We start from the raw sequence: 14,288 nt of genomic DNA, 5'->3' as shown, positions 1-14,288 counted from the left end.
GAGGATCATTTCTGAAGCACGTGAGGAAAAGTGAACGTGTCTGGCATCTCTGTATCACCGTTCACACCTGTTCCAAATGTGAGATCCAGCCAATTCATACCGAACAGCATAGACGTTCTGTGTTTATGATGCTCAGAATTAAGGGGTTTGTTTTCCTCTGTTATTCAAGCTTTCTCCATACAGCCGAAAAATTCACCGACGTTGCTCTATCTTTCCACATCTTTCTGAAAACATCTGAAGTTCAAGATGTTCCACCTTGGACCAGTACTCTTCTGGCGAAACTCCACATCTCTTATGGTGTCCGGAAGTGGCTGAGGAAGTAAAAACAAAGGATCTTAATCAATTTTCATTATAGGCGGATCTCGAGAGCAGTGATTATTGTCAGATATCATTATGTTTTTGTTATTGTTATTTCTATTATATTATTATTATTATTATTATTATTATTATTATCATTTTTATTATTGTTGTTGTTGTTGTTGTTGTTACCATTATTATTATGATTATTTTTGTCATATCCACTCAAGGTTTATTGTGAAGTGTTTGGTCTTAGGTTATGTTGGTTAACAAAGGGTGGGAGTAGGGGACGAAAAGGTATGGGAGGCGTGTGGTGAAGACAGGAGCCCAGAGAGAAGGGTGGTGGAGGTGGCAGCGAGCATGGCTGTGAAAAGATATATCTTTCAACTGATGTTGTTTACTGTACTATATTTATTTTTAACATTATAATATAGGATGAGAGTATAATTAACACATAATACATTGTAGGTTTTCTTTCACTTTCATGTCTTTCTCATATCCATACAATTATGTTGTGGATAACAGCACAGTGTTACACATTAAATGCCTTTATATACTTACACCTACTGGTTCTGATTGTCTATAAAAACAATCTTGACACACTGTAACATCACTAGCTTTGGCCGTTCCACATCTATCGAACAATGTTTACAGTGGGGCTGGGGTACATGTGCTGGGTATGCGTTGTTCAATTCCCCTGTCGTCACTGGCCGGGACTCAGGCTACTAAGGGGGGAGGGGGGGAGGGAAATTAGTGCTTTCAGATATACTTACCTGGTCCTTGGTCTCGGGCAGGGGGAGTGCTGAGAGCCCCGACAGCACCCCGGCAGCAATATAGACCGCATCAGCGCCCCACCACACGTGCTGACTCTATGGAACACAGCATTGGAGACATCAGGGTGATAACTTAAAAAGGGAGAATAATTTAAGAAGATAATTTTGACATTAAACAGAGTTTGAAAAAAAAGACTGACATGCCGAGTTTGAGGAAAGGTATCATCATCATCATCATCATTATCATCATCCTGTCCTTTATTCTCACCTAGTTATGGGGCGAGGAGAACACAATATCAGATGAAACAAGATAATCTGAAAAGGGTGATTGTACAAGATGCAAATAATTAGAGAAGCGAGATGGCTCTAATGCAGGGGATACATTGAGCAGCAAGAATGAGTAATGTGGGAAGATGGTAACCATAACATTGAAATGAGAAAGTAAGGATTAAATTTGAAAAGGGCGTTGGTCAGAAACGCGATAAGGTTTGAAAAGGGATAATGTTTGAGAGGAAAATTAATTGAACACAGAATCATCATGATCATCATCATCGGCCGGGGCAGCAGCGGCCTGACTATTTTTCTTATATGGATTTCAGTGATTATTTTTCCCCCTCCACCTGCCGAAGTCAGAGGAGTGTATTGTTCTCACTGGGATCAACAACAATATGTGGCGTAGAGGTTTCGTTTGTGGGCCAGAACGCCGAAATATTCACTGTGGAGCAATGAAATTTTACATTGTTATGTGTCTTATAGTCAACTGGTACTTTTCGATAGGTTGAACGCTGTGTCTTAATTTTTTTTTTTTTTACATCTAAAATGTAAAAAAAGAATTCTCAGAGGTTTCAATACGACCTATACAAGGAATCTGCAGGGCCAAATGCATGTTTTTTTATTAAAACTTTGCAACTGTTTCACCTAGGAGGCAGAAATTGTTCATGATAAATGATGATATGAATATCTAATTATGTATGAAGTTTTATAACTGTACCCATTCCGTAATCATAAGAAATGGCCGCCTAAATGAAAAAGTACAAGTCATAATTTCATCAGAACTGCTCATAACTTCATTATTACCATGGATGAACTACTAAAATTTTTAAGTTTTAATGTATCTTTGTTAAACAGAAGGGGGGGGGAGGCCCATTATGTGCATGGTTAGGTGCACAGGGAGGTGGGGGTATGTGCGAGGTCAGATGAAAGGTTGCAACAGCGTAGAGTTGTCCGTGTTTCTTATACTGCAATAACGCCATTTACCTGTATTTGCATGAATCAGTGAGAACTAGTTTTGTCATTACCTTTTCACTTACATTTAACCCCTTGAATCCGGGTGAAGCACTTTGGATATTTTCTTGCTAATAACAGATGGTTTTATTAAAATCAGAATAGAACTCTTAATCTTGAGGGGTTAGATGTAGCCTTCAGTAACCCTTTAGAAAAACGGAATATTTTACCTACTGACTTCATTCTTGAGGAGCTAAATATAGCTTTCAATTACCATTTCAGAATGAGATATCTTTCCTATGGACCTTCCTGTCGTGAAGAGTTAGACATAGCCTTCAATCACCCTTTCAAAATGAGCGATCTTTCCCATACGAATAAGATCGTCTGCAGATAGCAAGATTTAAACAAAAATATCACCAGGCAGGGGTTTATCCGCCATCAAGGCCTCACCCACCAGGATGTCTGTGATGAAGGGAACACACAACTCCCCCGCAAAGCCAAACACTTCAACCATTGTGACGCCCCTGGATCGCACCACCGTAGGCATCAGTTCAACGTAGTACACCAAGGCGATCTGTGGGAAGAAGGAGGAGAAGAAGCGTACTTACATGTGTATTCTGGGTGGCTTTGGAGATTTCTTAACACCTCTTCCTTAGCGATTTATTCTCCACATTACATCTCAGTATCATCTTGAATGTTATCGGTGCCAACTATTTAAAGTGATATAAGCAGCATATAAGGGAATTCCAGATGCAAAATAAATCGCTAAAGAGGAGATGATGCAACCTTCCATGCCACTAAAATATGAAGAATAGATTCGTGCCTATAAACACCATGAAGAGATATTAAGCAGATAATCAGTATTCGTCAAATTACACTCTTGACATAACCAGTATATAAGAAAATTCCAAATGCAAAGTAAGTCGCGAAAGAAGGGATGCTACGAACCTTCTGTGCCATCAAAATAATGCCTATAAATTGCATGAAAGGATATTAAGCAGATAATCAGTATTTGCCAGGTGACAGTCTTCCCTTAGAATACGTCATGCTACAGCCCAATTACTTTCAGGTCCCCAACTGAGGTGCTGCGTGGAAGGGGACAGAGGGGAGGCAGCACTGTTCAATAATCTGGCTGTCCTAAGAATGAAACTCAAGGTCTTATATTCTATCTCAAACAAACTTCATGACTTTCCATTGAGTGATTATTTCTAACCAGGTATTGTTAGAACACCAGAAATCCTATATTTTTTTTAGGTTCAGTCGTCTTTATTGAGGTCTAGTGACTCAAGATCATTTTCCAAGTACTGTGGAAACGAGCTAAAATTTTCTGTTTACGGTTATAAAACACCTCTCAATAATTACTGCAAATTTATTATTTTACATCTTCTAGAACTTATGAAAAAATCCAAGATATTTTGAACCCAGTGACGTTAAACTGATTTGAAAATGGCCTCATCATTATTTTTTCCGGAAATCAAACTCACAGAAAACTTAAGGGCAAAAGTTTTTACAGACTAATACGTGAGCGTGGCCATCAAAAATGAGAAAAATGCAGTCAGGTACGAAAGCTCGCCTATTGTTCCATTTCTTTTATTTGACATATAGGATATGCCCATCACCTCCCTCCCAGACACATTACATTAAAGAGAATTGTCAGCGGACAGAATTAGTTGCCAGGATTAGTTGCCAGGAGAGGGAATTTAGAAGAATAGGTAAAATATTAGGCATACTTTTGTTCCCAACAGCACATGTTGATACAGCGCCTCCAAGGGGCGCTTTGGAGAGTGCTTAGCACCTCTTCCTTGGCTATTTATTCTGCATAAGAAACCTCACTATCTTTTTATATGCTCCTGATGAAAACTGTGTCTATAGCAAAATTATCTAAGTGGAATGAAAAACCATCTTACGCTGTAGCCTAATATGCATAATACGTCGCTAAGGATGACGCGACGAAGCTTCTTGACTTACTTCCTCAGAAATGGCTGTGAAGAAGTAGGCAATAAGAACCAACGTCCACTTCAGCCACTGGATCTCTGTATATAGATGCAGATAATAAATACATAAATAAATGTACAAATAAAGGAGATTACCAGAAGAGCTACCAAGAAATGAGAGAATTTTCTTTATATATATTCTAGCCACCTCCATAGGATTTTACTGAAACTGAGAAAGACCTCATGTACCGAAAGAATTAATGGGCATACCTAACCTTTCCAATTCGAAAATATCCCCAGTAACTAAAAGAAAAATCGTCAGGATGTAAGCTGTCAAGATAATAATATAACCTACTATAATATAAGCAATTTGGCTTAATTCGGTTAATGAATGTAGCAAGGGAATACTTGACCTTGAAGAGGGAGTGTGCTGACCAGCAGCAAGAGGACGGTATGCAGACTGTTTCCCATGTAATATAATCAAACCTAACCCAGACTAGCCCAACCCTACGTAGCCTTACCAAATCGCCTTCCTTAATCAAACATGACCCACATTAAACTAACCTATTCTGAACAAACTTAGCCAAACCTAACCAAACAAAACCCAGTGTCACCTGACCAAACTTAGCCTAACCTAACCTAGCCTGACCTTGGGGAAGGAGTACATTGACTAGGAGCAGGAGTACGGTGAGGAGACTCGTTCCCGCCTAATATGATTTAACTTTACGTAAACCTAGCCTGACCAAACCTAGCCTCATCAAACATAATCTTACCCGAACCAACCTGACATAATCTGACCCAATTTAGTCTGACCTAACCTTGAGGGAGGAGTGTGTTGACCAGCAACAGGAAGGAGATAAGCAGACTGGCCCCTAACACCACCACCTTCCGCCCCACCACCTGCGACGCCACCAGGGACATAAGGAGCGCCACCAGATGACACGCACCCAGCCCCATCACATACTCCCTGGGGTAGTCGCTGCGGGGGAGGGATGAAGGCAGGGTATTCATTTGATTTTCGCCACCACCAGACGATTTTGTTCATCGAAGGAAAATCTTGGTGGGGTTTGATATAGGCTGATTTTTCCTCACAGTGAGTTAATCTTCAGCTTTTGGGTTCAGTTCGTTCGCTTATTATTTCTTTTATTACTCTTCCTTTAACCTATTACCATCTCGTCCCAAAACTTCTCTTAACACTGTCACTTACATCACTATTCCGCCCTTTCACCTCGTCCACGGTCTCTCTCTCTCTCTCTCTCTCTCTCTCTCTCTCTCTCTCTCTCTCTCTCTCTCTCTCTCTCTCTCTCTCTCTCTCTCAGCCAGGCACCAGAAGAAGTTGTGTGCATGGAGCAGTACATACAATAACCCCTCAACCATGCATCGGGGGAAGTTGTTTACACTGAGCAGCACCGAAAAGATCCCCTCAACCCTGCACCTGAAGTCCGGTCCACTGAGCAGAGAAAAAAGTCTTTCACACACCTGCTAAAGTTATGTCCATTGAGCAGTATCCCCAGCAATATCATGTTGTTCGTGAAATTGTTGCAGATGGAGCAGAGCAGGATGGTGCGCATCACGGGAGAACAAAGACACTCCTTCATGTCTTGGAAAAACCCTGACTCGTTTGTCTCCTCGTCGTTAACCTTCCATAACCCCTCCTGAAACAAGGGAAAGATTTACGTCATAAGCCCAACTTTATTTTTCTCTTCAGTAACTTTCCATACCTGTCCGAGAGAGAGAGAGAGAGAGAGAGAGAGGGAGAGAGCATAAACCCTGGCTCTCGTTTCTTGTTAAATTTCTATGATCCTTCCTGGCGACACAGAAAAGCTAAATCGCAAATAGGAATGAACAGGATGGAGTATATGAAGTAAGAGCACAGACACTCCTTCATGTTCTGGAATAACACTCTGACCCTACACTCTCCTCGTTAAATTTCCATAGTCCTTTCTAAATGAGAGGCAAACTAAATCATATACACCCAATTCTTTTCAAATGTTCTCATCGATAACTTTCCCTAGCCTGTCCTGAAAGAGGGAAGAGTTAACTAATAAATAAGACTGAAAAGTGTTGAGTGTTCGACAAGGTATAAATTGATACTCCTTTTACCCACTGCACTGGAAGTATATTTTGCAGTAATCGGAAAAGGGGATTAAAATACTATGGTAAGCTTGATTAGAGTGCAACACGTATCAGTCTAATTTATAGCCAGGTCACTGATTTTACTCTAAGGTGAACAGGGGCAAGGGGTAAACATGCTTTGCTCCACAGTCTGACGTGCTTGAAAACCGAAGCTCATTAGTCTTCCAGTTGCCAGGGTGAGGGAGGGTGAGGCTGGGACTGTTTCTCTGATAGTGTGTGTAGAGGAGGGTGAGAGAGGGTGAGGATGGGGTTATTTTTTACCTGGAATAGTGTGTAAAAGGGTGAAGGAGAGTAAGGACGGGGCTGTATTTACCAGGTAGCGTGGGTAGGGGACGATGAAGGAGAGCGAGGATGAGGATAAATGTAAGGCTTTGTTTATCTGGTAGTGTGTGTAGAGAAGGATGAGGGAGGGTGAGGGTGGGGCTGCGTTACCTGGTAGTGTGTGTAGAGGAGGGTGAGGGAGGGTGAGGGTGGGGCTCTGTTACCTGGTAGTGTGTGTAGAGGAGGGTGAGGGAGGGTGAGGGTGGGGCTTGGTTGAGTTCAGCAGCCCTCCTCAGTAAACAGGCAGCCTCCGAACCACGCCCACTCTGCACCAGCCATCGGGGGGACTCACTCATGACCCTGCCGGAGTAAAGTCATTGCATTTTGTTATTCATATTGCTTTCTCTTGGACCCATATTATCTTTGGCATGAGAGACTTAGTAGCACATCTTCCTTGGCGATTTAATTTGCATGGTTCACCTAAATATCCCCATATATATACTGTATATACTGTCTCTCTCTCTCTCTCTCTCTCTCTCTCTCTCTCTCTCTCTCTCTCTCTCTCTCTCTCTCTATCTATCTATCTATCTATCTATCTATCTATCTATCTATATCTATATATCTATATATATATATATATATATATATATATATATATATAAACACTGTACATATATATATATATATATATATATATATATATATATATATATATATATATATATTTATACGCTGTACATATATTTATTAGACGTTATTTCATGAGTATTTTATTTAACCCAAGAAAGGCATTAACAGGTAACACATTCTTCACTCTGTCTTTCTTTTTTATTCTCCCACTGACTTGGCTTCTATTGTATATACATTTGCTGTTAACTGCCCACTCAGAATAAAAGCAACAGTAGATCGGATTTCGGGACAGTGCAGAGAAATAAGATATCAACACGTAGTACAGTCTTCACTCTTGTCTTGTCTATTTCTTATTCTTCATTCAGCTTGTCATCAATGCTCCTACAGTTAACAAACGTCGACTCACCATATAAATAGCAGAAGGAGGGATGACGTTAGTGTGCAGAGAATCTGTATGTCAAAATGTAACACATTCTTCACTCGATTTTGGTCTCCTTATTTCTGTCAGTCTTGCTTCTATGCACTTATTTTTGCCTACCATCCACTCACCAGATAAACAGCAGGAGGAGGGCCGACGGTATAGTGCATAGCAGTAGGAGGTACCGCCAGTCTCGCACCAGATAACTCATTCCCCCCAGCGCTGTGATGGCCGCAGCATAAGGTACTGAGGTGCTCATGGAAATCAGCGCCCTTTTGTTGGGAGGACAGCACTCCATCACTGAGGGGGGTAAAGCCGGGGATGTCAGGTTTTGAGAGCAATGGATTGTCGGGTTTTGTGAGTATGAGACTGTCGGATGTTAGGAGTATGAGGTCGTCGGGTTTTGAGAGCAGGAGGCTACAGCAGGAGGCTGTCTGGCTCTGAGAGCATGAGGATGTCAGATGGTGAGAACAGGAGGCTGTCGGGTTTTGAGAGGAGGTTATAGTCTGGTTAGTCGGTAGAGAAGTGGCCTGCAGTCCTCCCGGACCAAGGTTCAAATCCCCGGTGGGGCAGAGAACAGTTTAAGGATTTGAATTTCCTGAAATCAGACTTTACTGATCTACCAGAAGACCCGCCGACATATCGTAAAAAATACCCCCGTTAATACCAAAACACCAGCCCTGTATGAGACAGCCCTAGCATATATTCAACACGGACGGTGGGTGTTAGCGCCGAAGTGGTGACCCGTAGAGGTGTATGGTTTGTAGGAGGACTACTGGGCCTTGAGAGCAGGTTGTGAAGCCTATGCCCAGAGTTGGACACATTAAAAAAAAAAAGTTACAGTTACTTTGCATTTTTATGAATTAGATGAATATATGACAAACACGCGAAAAATAACATTAGCGTGGCCTCAGAGTTTTAGGCCTTGATACAACTAAGAGTGGGACAACCTACATTCAGCCGAGCTAGTGGCGACAGTGGCGTCATGACCACCTCCACCGCCCTAGGGACTTGAGATTTGGCTGACCTGTTTTCCTGACCCGTTATTTCAACCAGTGTTCGACGATGTCATTAACCTAAGAGTGTTTCATATGACACTGAGAGTGTGGATACTGTTACCATTAACTTTTTCATGGTAGAGTCAACTTCAATGTTTTATTCCAGCTGATGCCAGGCTATTTCATTCTGCTGGGAGTGAGTCAGAAGATCCTCAGTATTAATTGGGAACAGTGTTATTATTATGTGACCTTCTTAGATGCTCCTTTGTCAACCTACTGCCTAATCAGGCCAACCTGACCAATTATTGCAGATTTACTGATTACAGAGTCTGCACTTCCACTCATGAATTATGTTCAGTATTATTTGCAAATGCTTTCAACACAACCTCTTGAAGGTTTAGATTTTGATGAGCCATCAAACCATAGCTCATTCTATGACGTCACGGATTGATAATCACTGCCATAATTTTGTATACTACTGACAAATGTCCTGTCGTCACTCCTATTTTTCTCTCCATTGAATTCGCATATTAGTCTCTTGAATTTGAAGCAACCATGGCTGATGACATCTTCAAAGAATTTATAAAGAGAAGCAAAGGAAGCTACAGAACGTTTGTTGTTGGCAGTACAGTACATATTAAGATCACAGTTAGAATGATCAACCTCGTCATCATAATGGTCAATATGGCCAACTGTTCACCTACTAAGGCTGTAGATGGGCACGAAGGTGAGAGTGTTGGCTACGCCCACCAGGAAGTTCATCACCAGAACCGTGGTGAAGCTGGGCACCAGGGCCATCATGAGGCCAGTCGGTAGGGCCAGGATCGAACCCACCCACACCGCCGTCCTGCGTCCAAACCTGCACAGAAGACATTATGTGTCTGATGGACTAAACCATACATTCACTGACTCTTTTTTTTTTTTCTTTGCTTTTGAAATCTTTACTTCCCACTGAAATAGACCGTGCATTCATCTGTACTTTCCAAAGAAATCTGCCATACATTCATTTATTCATTATTCAAACCTTCGAAATCTGCACTTTCCAATGAAATATGCCATACATTCATTCATTCATTATTCAAATCGAAATCTTTACTTTCCATTGAAACAGGCCATTCGTTCATTCATTCATTACTCACACTGTAGACATTTCTGCTTTCCAGTGATATAGGACGAACATTCATTAGTTCATTATTCAAATCTTCGAAATATCTACTTTGCCAGCATTAAAAAAAAAATAATTATGGCTATTACTTTGCGTTAGGGAGAAGATCCAGTCTTGATGAGGACGTCATAATGGAGTGTTGCAGTTACGAATACAGATATTGATATAGAAACTGTCAGTATAAGGTCGATCTCTGGGACAACTTTGTAGCATAATTTTTTGCTCATCTTTTGGCATCCAGTTTAATTTTACTCCCAATATTTTCGCTTTATGTTTTGGATGAGGTGACAAAGTTTAGAATGAGCTCACCTGTCGCTAAGGTGTCCAGTAACGAAGGTTCCAGCCATGTTGCCACCCGTGTACATGGCTTGGAAGAGAGGGCGTAGCGGATCCCTTTCACAGATCAAATGGTACTGAGTCGAAAGAAACAGTAGAAGTCAGTAATGGTGGTGGTGGTAGTAGTAGCAGTATAGTAGCAGTAGCCCTAGGTTCATCTAAAACATGAGCCCGGTCGACTGCTGGGAGAAGCTGCTCTCCTCATACAGTTCATCATCCTTTTTCAGGGGAAAGTTAGGAGGCTGAGGGACGTTTGTATAACCAGGTAGCGGGATCGCATGGACATATCAGTGCCACCACATGAAGGCTTCCCAGTCCAGCACCTAAAGCAACATTAACGGGATAAAGCAACAGTATCTATCGTAACTGATGCGTAAATGACAAGGACATCACTCAAGAAACATTACCCCAGACTACAACGTGCTCTGGTTTACATACATTATAATAAAACTTATTGTGATATGCGTCAGAGCAACAGAGGAAAGGGATTAGTAGAATATGTGGCATACCAGAGTAGCGGTATGTAACCTTAAACAGATGGGGACGTATTTTGTTCTTATCCCAGGGTCATTGACAGGTGAATCCAGACAGTAGTTGCCCTCCTCCTTCAATGCACCATCTTCCTTTTGGGAGATGGGGAGGAAGCTGAGGGGCGTTCGTATAATCGGACGTTAAAACTGCATGGTATTACCGGTGCCACCACACGAAGGCGTCTCTCTCCACCATCAAATTAGATGGTGGACTGTGTAAGTGGTATCAGATAACGTCCTCTAAATAGTAATGAGTAAGAGATAAGAATAATAAGCAGTACAGAAAGCGAACCGAGGAGTGAGAAGAGAGAAAGAGAAGGAGAAGAATAAATGACACAGAGCCTCAGTATCTAACCTATAGCAGAGAAGGGATGATAACAGATAAAAGTGAAAAGCGTTACACTGAAAGGATAAGGAGTTTAAGAGAACTAAGTGCATCGGAGCAAATAGATGTTATTTGAAATGGATGGGAAAATGGGCAAGAGCTAAAGAAAATAAACGATTGAATATGTAGCAAATCAAAACAGCAACGCCGGACCAAAATGGAGAAATATGATGATGGTAGCGAGTAGCAGTATCTTAGGACGTAAAACTGAGAAACAACTTTGTGAAAAAATAAATAAAGTTTTCAGGTGTGTAATACAGCTGTGGGGAGATGGCGAAGACGTCATGATGAGTCTTGTTCAATCCTTTCAGTATGACGGCGTCTTGTTTTTATTTATTTGTACGTGTGAGAAAGTGATAATTGTAAGTGTACTAGTGAATCCAAAAGTTCCGTTCTCACCCCTGCCGTTCAATAACTGGTTACATTATAACAGTTTGGGCAAAGTTGTATATAGTCACTACAGTCTATTTGGTTAGCTGATTAGTTTTAACCAACTGTTAGTTTTAATTACTGAAAGGGAATGAGGTTCTAAGTACAACTGTAAGAAGGAGCCGAGGTTCTAAGTAGATCTGAGAGAAGGGACTAGTTTGTAAGGTTATCTGTGAGAAGACGATGTAGTAACTGTAAATGTGAGGTCAGAGGAGGTTGCATGTTTATCTGTGAGTTGTGATGAGGTTGTAAGTGAACTTGTATGGTGTGGAATGGTGTTGTAAGTGCTCCTGTTAGGCAGGATGAGGTTGTAAACACTCTTGGAAGGAGGTAGTATGAGAAGGGAGATCAGCTGCAAGTGTACCTGTTTAAACTGAGTGAAGTTATAACTGTATTTGTGTGAATATTTTTTTGTAAGAGTACCAGTAAGGAAGTGGTGTGTACCTGTGCATCTGGAAGTGTACCTGTGCATCTGTAAGCGTACCTGTGGGTCTGTGAGTGTACCTATGATTCTATGAGTATATCTATATGACTGCGAGCGTACCTGTGCATGTGTGTGAGTTTACCTGTGCGTTTGTAAGTATACAAGACCATCTGTAAGTATATCTCTACAACCGTAAGTGTGCCTGCCCGTCTATAGTACATGTGCCTCCTCTATAAATGTTTCTGTGCGTTTTTGAGTTTATCTGTGTTTCTGCAAATGTACCAATGCCTCTGTAAGTGTACCTGGGCGTCTGTGAATGTACCTGTGAAGTGACGGTGAGCTCGAATATGGAGGTATCGTATTGAACCACAGGACATGTCGCCAACCCCGTCTGAGAGTTGTCCAGCCACGTCCCATTGTCCCCCTGCTCAGTACTTCTCAGGCAAACGTTGTCGTAGTCACTGCAGAAGGTGTATATGTTAACCTTTTCAGTCCAGTGACGTATGTAATTTACTCCTGCTGCCTCGAGACGATCTTACTCAGCTTTCGGATAATTAACTATAAAAGCAAAAGGGTACATGAAGGCTGTATATAACCTCTCCTGTTTGAAAAGTCTCTTCTATGCTGAATTAAATAGTCTGCAGAGAGCGTGAATTAAGTTTTAAAAATTTCATCGGCTTAAATGGTTTCTCATGTGTATATAATCGGCTGGAGCTACCTGGAATCAAATACCAAGACGGTCCTGATCACAAGACAGTTAATGTTGACAAAACACTCCCAGGCGTCCGAGGGCTGGTGAAACTAAACTATTAAAACCAACGGCGTGTTTTATATAGTTATCGTTACCACCACCACCAAGACACGTTTTCTTTTTGGCATTGCAGACACGACCATACATCTGTCACTTTTCCTCCTTCAGTACACCATTATTTACTCTTGCTGTTTCCAGACTATTTTGTTCAACGTAAGAAAGGCCTGGTATTGAAAGGGTATTGAGGACTATATCTAACCTCTCTAGATCGGGAAACCTCTCACAAGGAAGATAAAATCGTCTGAAGTTGATAAGAATAAAACAGAAAACATCATCGGACTCATGGAGTTTTGTATGCGTAGATTTTTCGACCTCTCGGCAGTTTGTTATCCGTAGCTCCCCGTTAGAATGCGAATATTACGAGTATACATCCTTTTCATAGCACTTCCTCGTGATTAGCACCATAGTCTATTGTTAATCTATTGTTACAACTTGGAAAATAAGAGAGATGGCAATTCTACGTTTAAGTAAAATGAAAAGTGAGTAAAATTGGCAGAAGTAAAAACGAATTTCATTAACAACTTTTGCTATGAGAAATTCGCTCCATGACTTAATAAATAAATATATACAAAAATAAAACAAATGTGGAGGCAGTAGGAATATAGCGAAAATGTGTTATCGGAGTGAAAGACAATCAAATATTGATGCTGTCAGAGAGAGAGAGAGAGAGAGAGAGAATGAGAAAGAGAAAGACAGCGCGATTCTGTTTCGCACGCAGTGGATGAATCATAAACAGATGATTTCACAGCACTGTGTGTTTGTTCCTATGAAGAAAAATGCCCACGTTCTGACGCTGTGGTCATTTAGAAGACATTAAATAAATGAAACAACAGCATTCGGGAGCCAAATGCTAATCGCCCGCCAGAATATGCTGTTGGCGAAGTTACAAGTGCCCTCCCCCCCCGAGGCGGCCGGGGGCAGGCGTCCCTTCGGGGGGCCAAGGGGCGACGTCCCCCTAGGGGGGGAGGGTGGACGGCATCCTCCCAAGGAGTGGGCCTGGCTTTCCCCCTGAGGGGGACCAGGGGAGGGTGCCACTTCCGGAAGGGCCGGGGAGCCGCGTCCCTCCCTGAGGGGGCCGGGATTCTGCGTTTTTGGCCATATCTTGATATCCTGAAAGTTTTATATTGATAGCTCAAGCCGTTCAGGAGATATAATGGTGATAAATGTTGGCGATAAAAATTAGTTGACCTTTTGCAGCCATTTTGGTGACCTTGACCTTGACCCCGAATGCCCACTGTCGAACTCTTCCAAGATCTTGGCCATATCTTAATACCCTGAATGTTTCATGTTGATAGCTCATGCCGTTCAAGAGGTATAATGGCATTTGGCCAACAGCATATTCTGGCGGGCTATTAGCACTCGGCTCCCGAATGCTTTTCCTTCATTTGTGTACTTATGTTTTTCTCATTATTTACTTTTTACATATTCAAGTGCTTCAGTTTATTCTACAACTAAGTGAAAATAAAGTCTGGTGATCACTTGCCTGGTATTAAGCACAGGGGAGGTATCGTTGGGGAGGAAGCAGTGGAAGGCCATG

General features: G+C 41.7%; 1 protein-coding gene across 1 annotated transcript; it reads right to left on the bottom strand.

The window, feature by feature from the left end:
• Positions 1-206: 206 nt before the first annotated feature.
• Positions 207-10,183, bottom strand: LOC145401103 (solute carrier family 22 member 6-like). The gene is made up of 10 exons (XM_080273475.1): positions 10,146-10,183; positions 9,376-9,530; positions 7,805-7,973; positions 6,850-6,985; positions 5,708-5,883; positions 5,047-5,207; positions 4,263-4,327; positions 2,749-2,868; positions 1,071-1,166; positions 207-311 (listed from the first exon to the last, which is right to left on the bottom strand). The coding sequence occupies exons 1-10, from the start codon at positions 10,181-10,183 to the stop codon at positions 207-209; spliced, it is 1,221 nt and encodes a 406-aa protein (XP_080129601.1).
• Between the last annotated feature and the right edge of the window lie 4,105 nt (positions 10,184-14,288).

Source organism: Coenobita brevimanus, chromosome 54, assembly GCF_032717465.1.
Source record: "Coenobita brevimanus isolate Jiangsu-jjx chromosome 54, ASM3271746v2, whole genome shotgun sequence".
NCBI lineage: Eukaryota > Metazoa > Arthropoda > Malacostraca > Decapoda > Coenobitidae > Coenobita > Coenobita brevimanus.
Note: the sequence above shows the minus strand (reverse complement) of the source record. Positions and strands in the feature narration are given on the sequence as shown.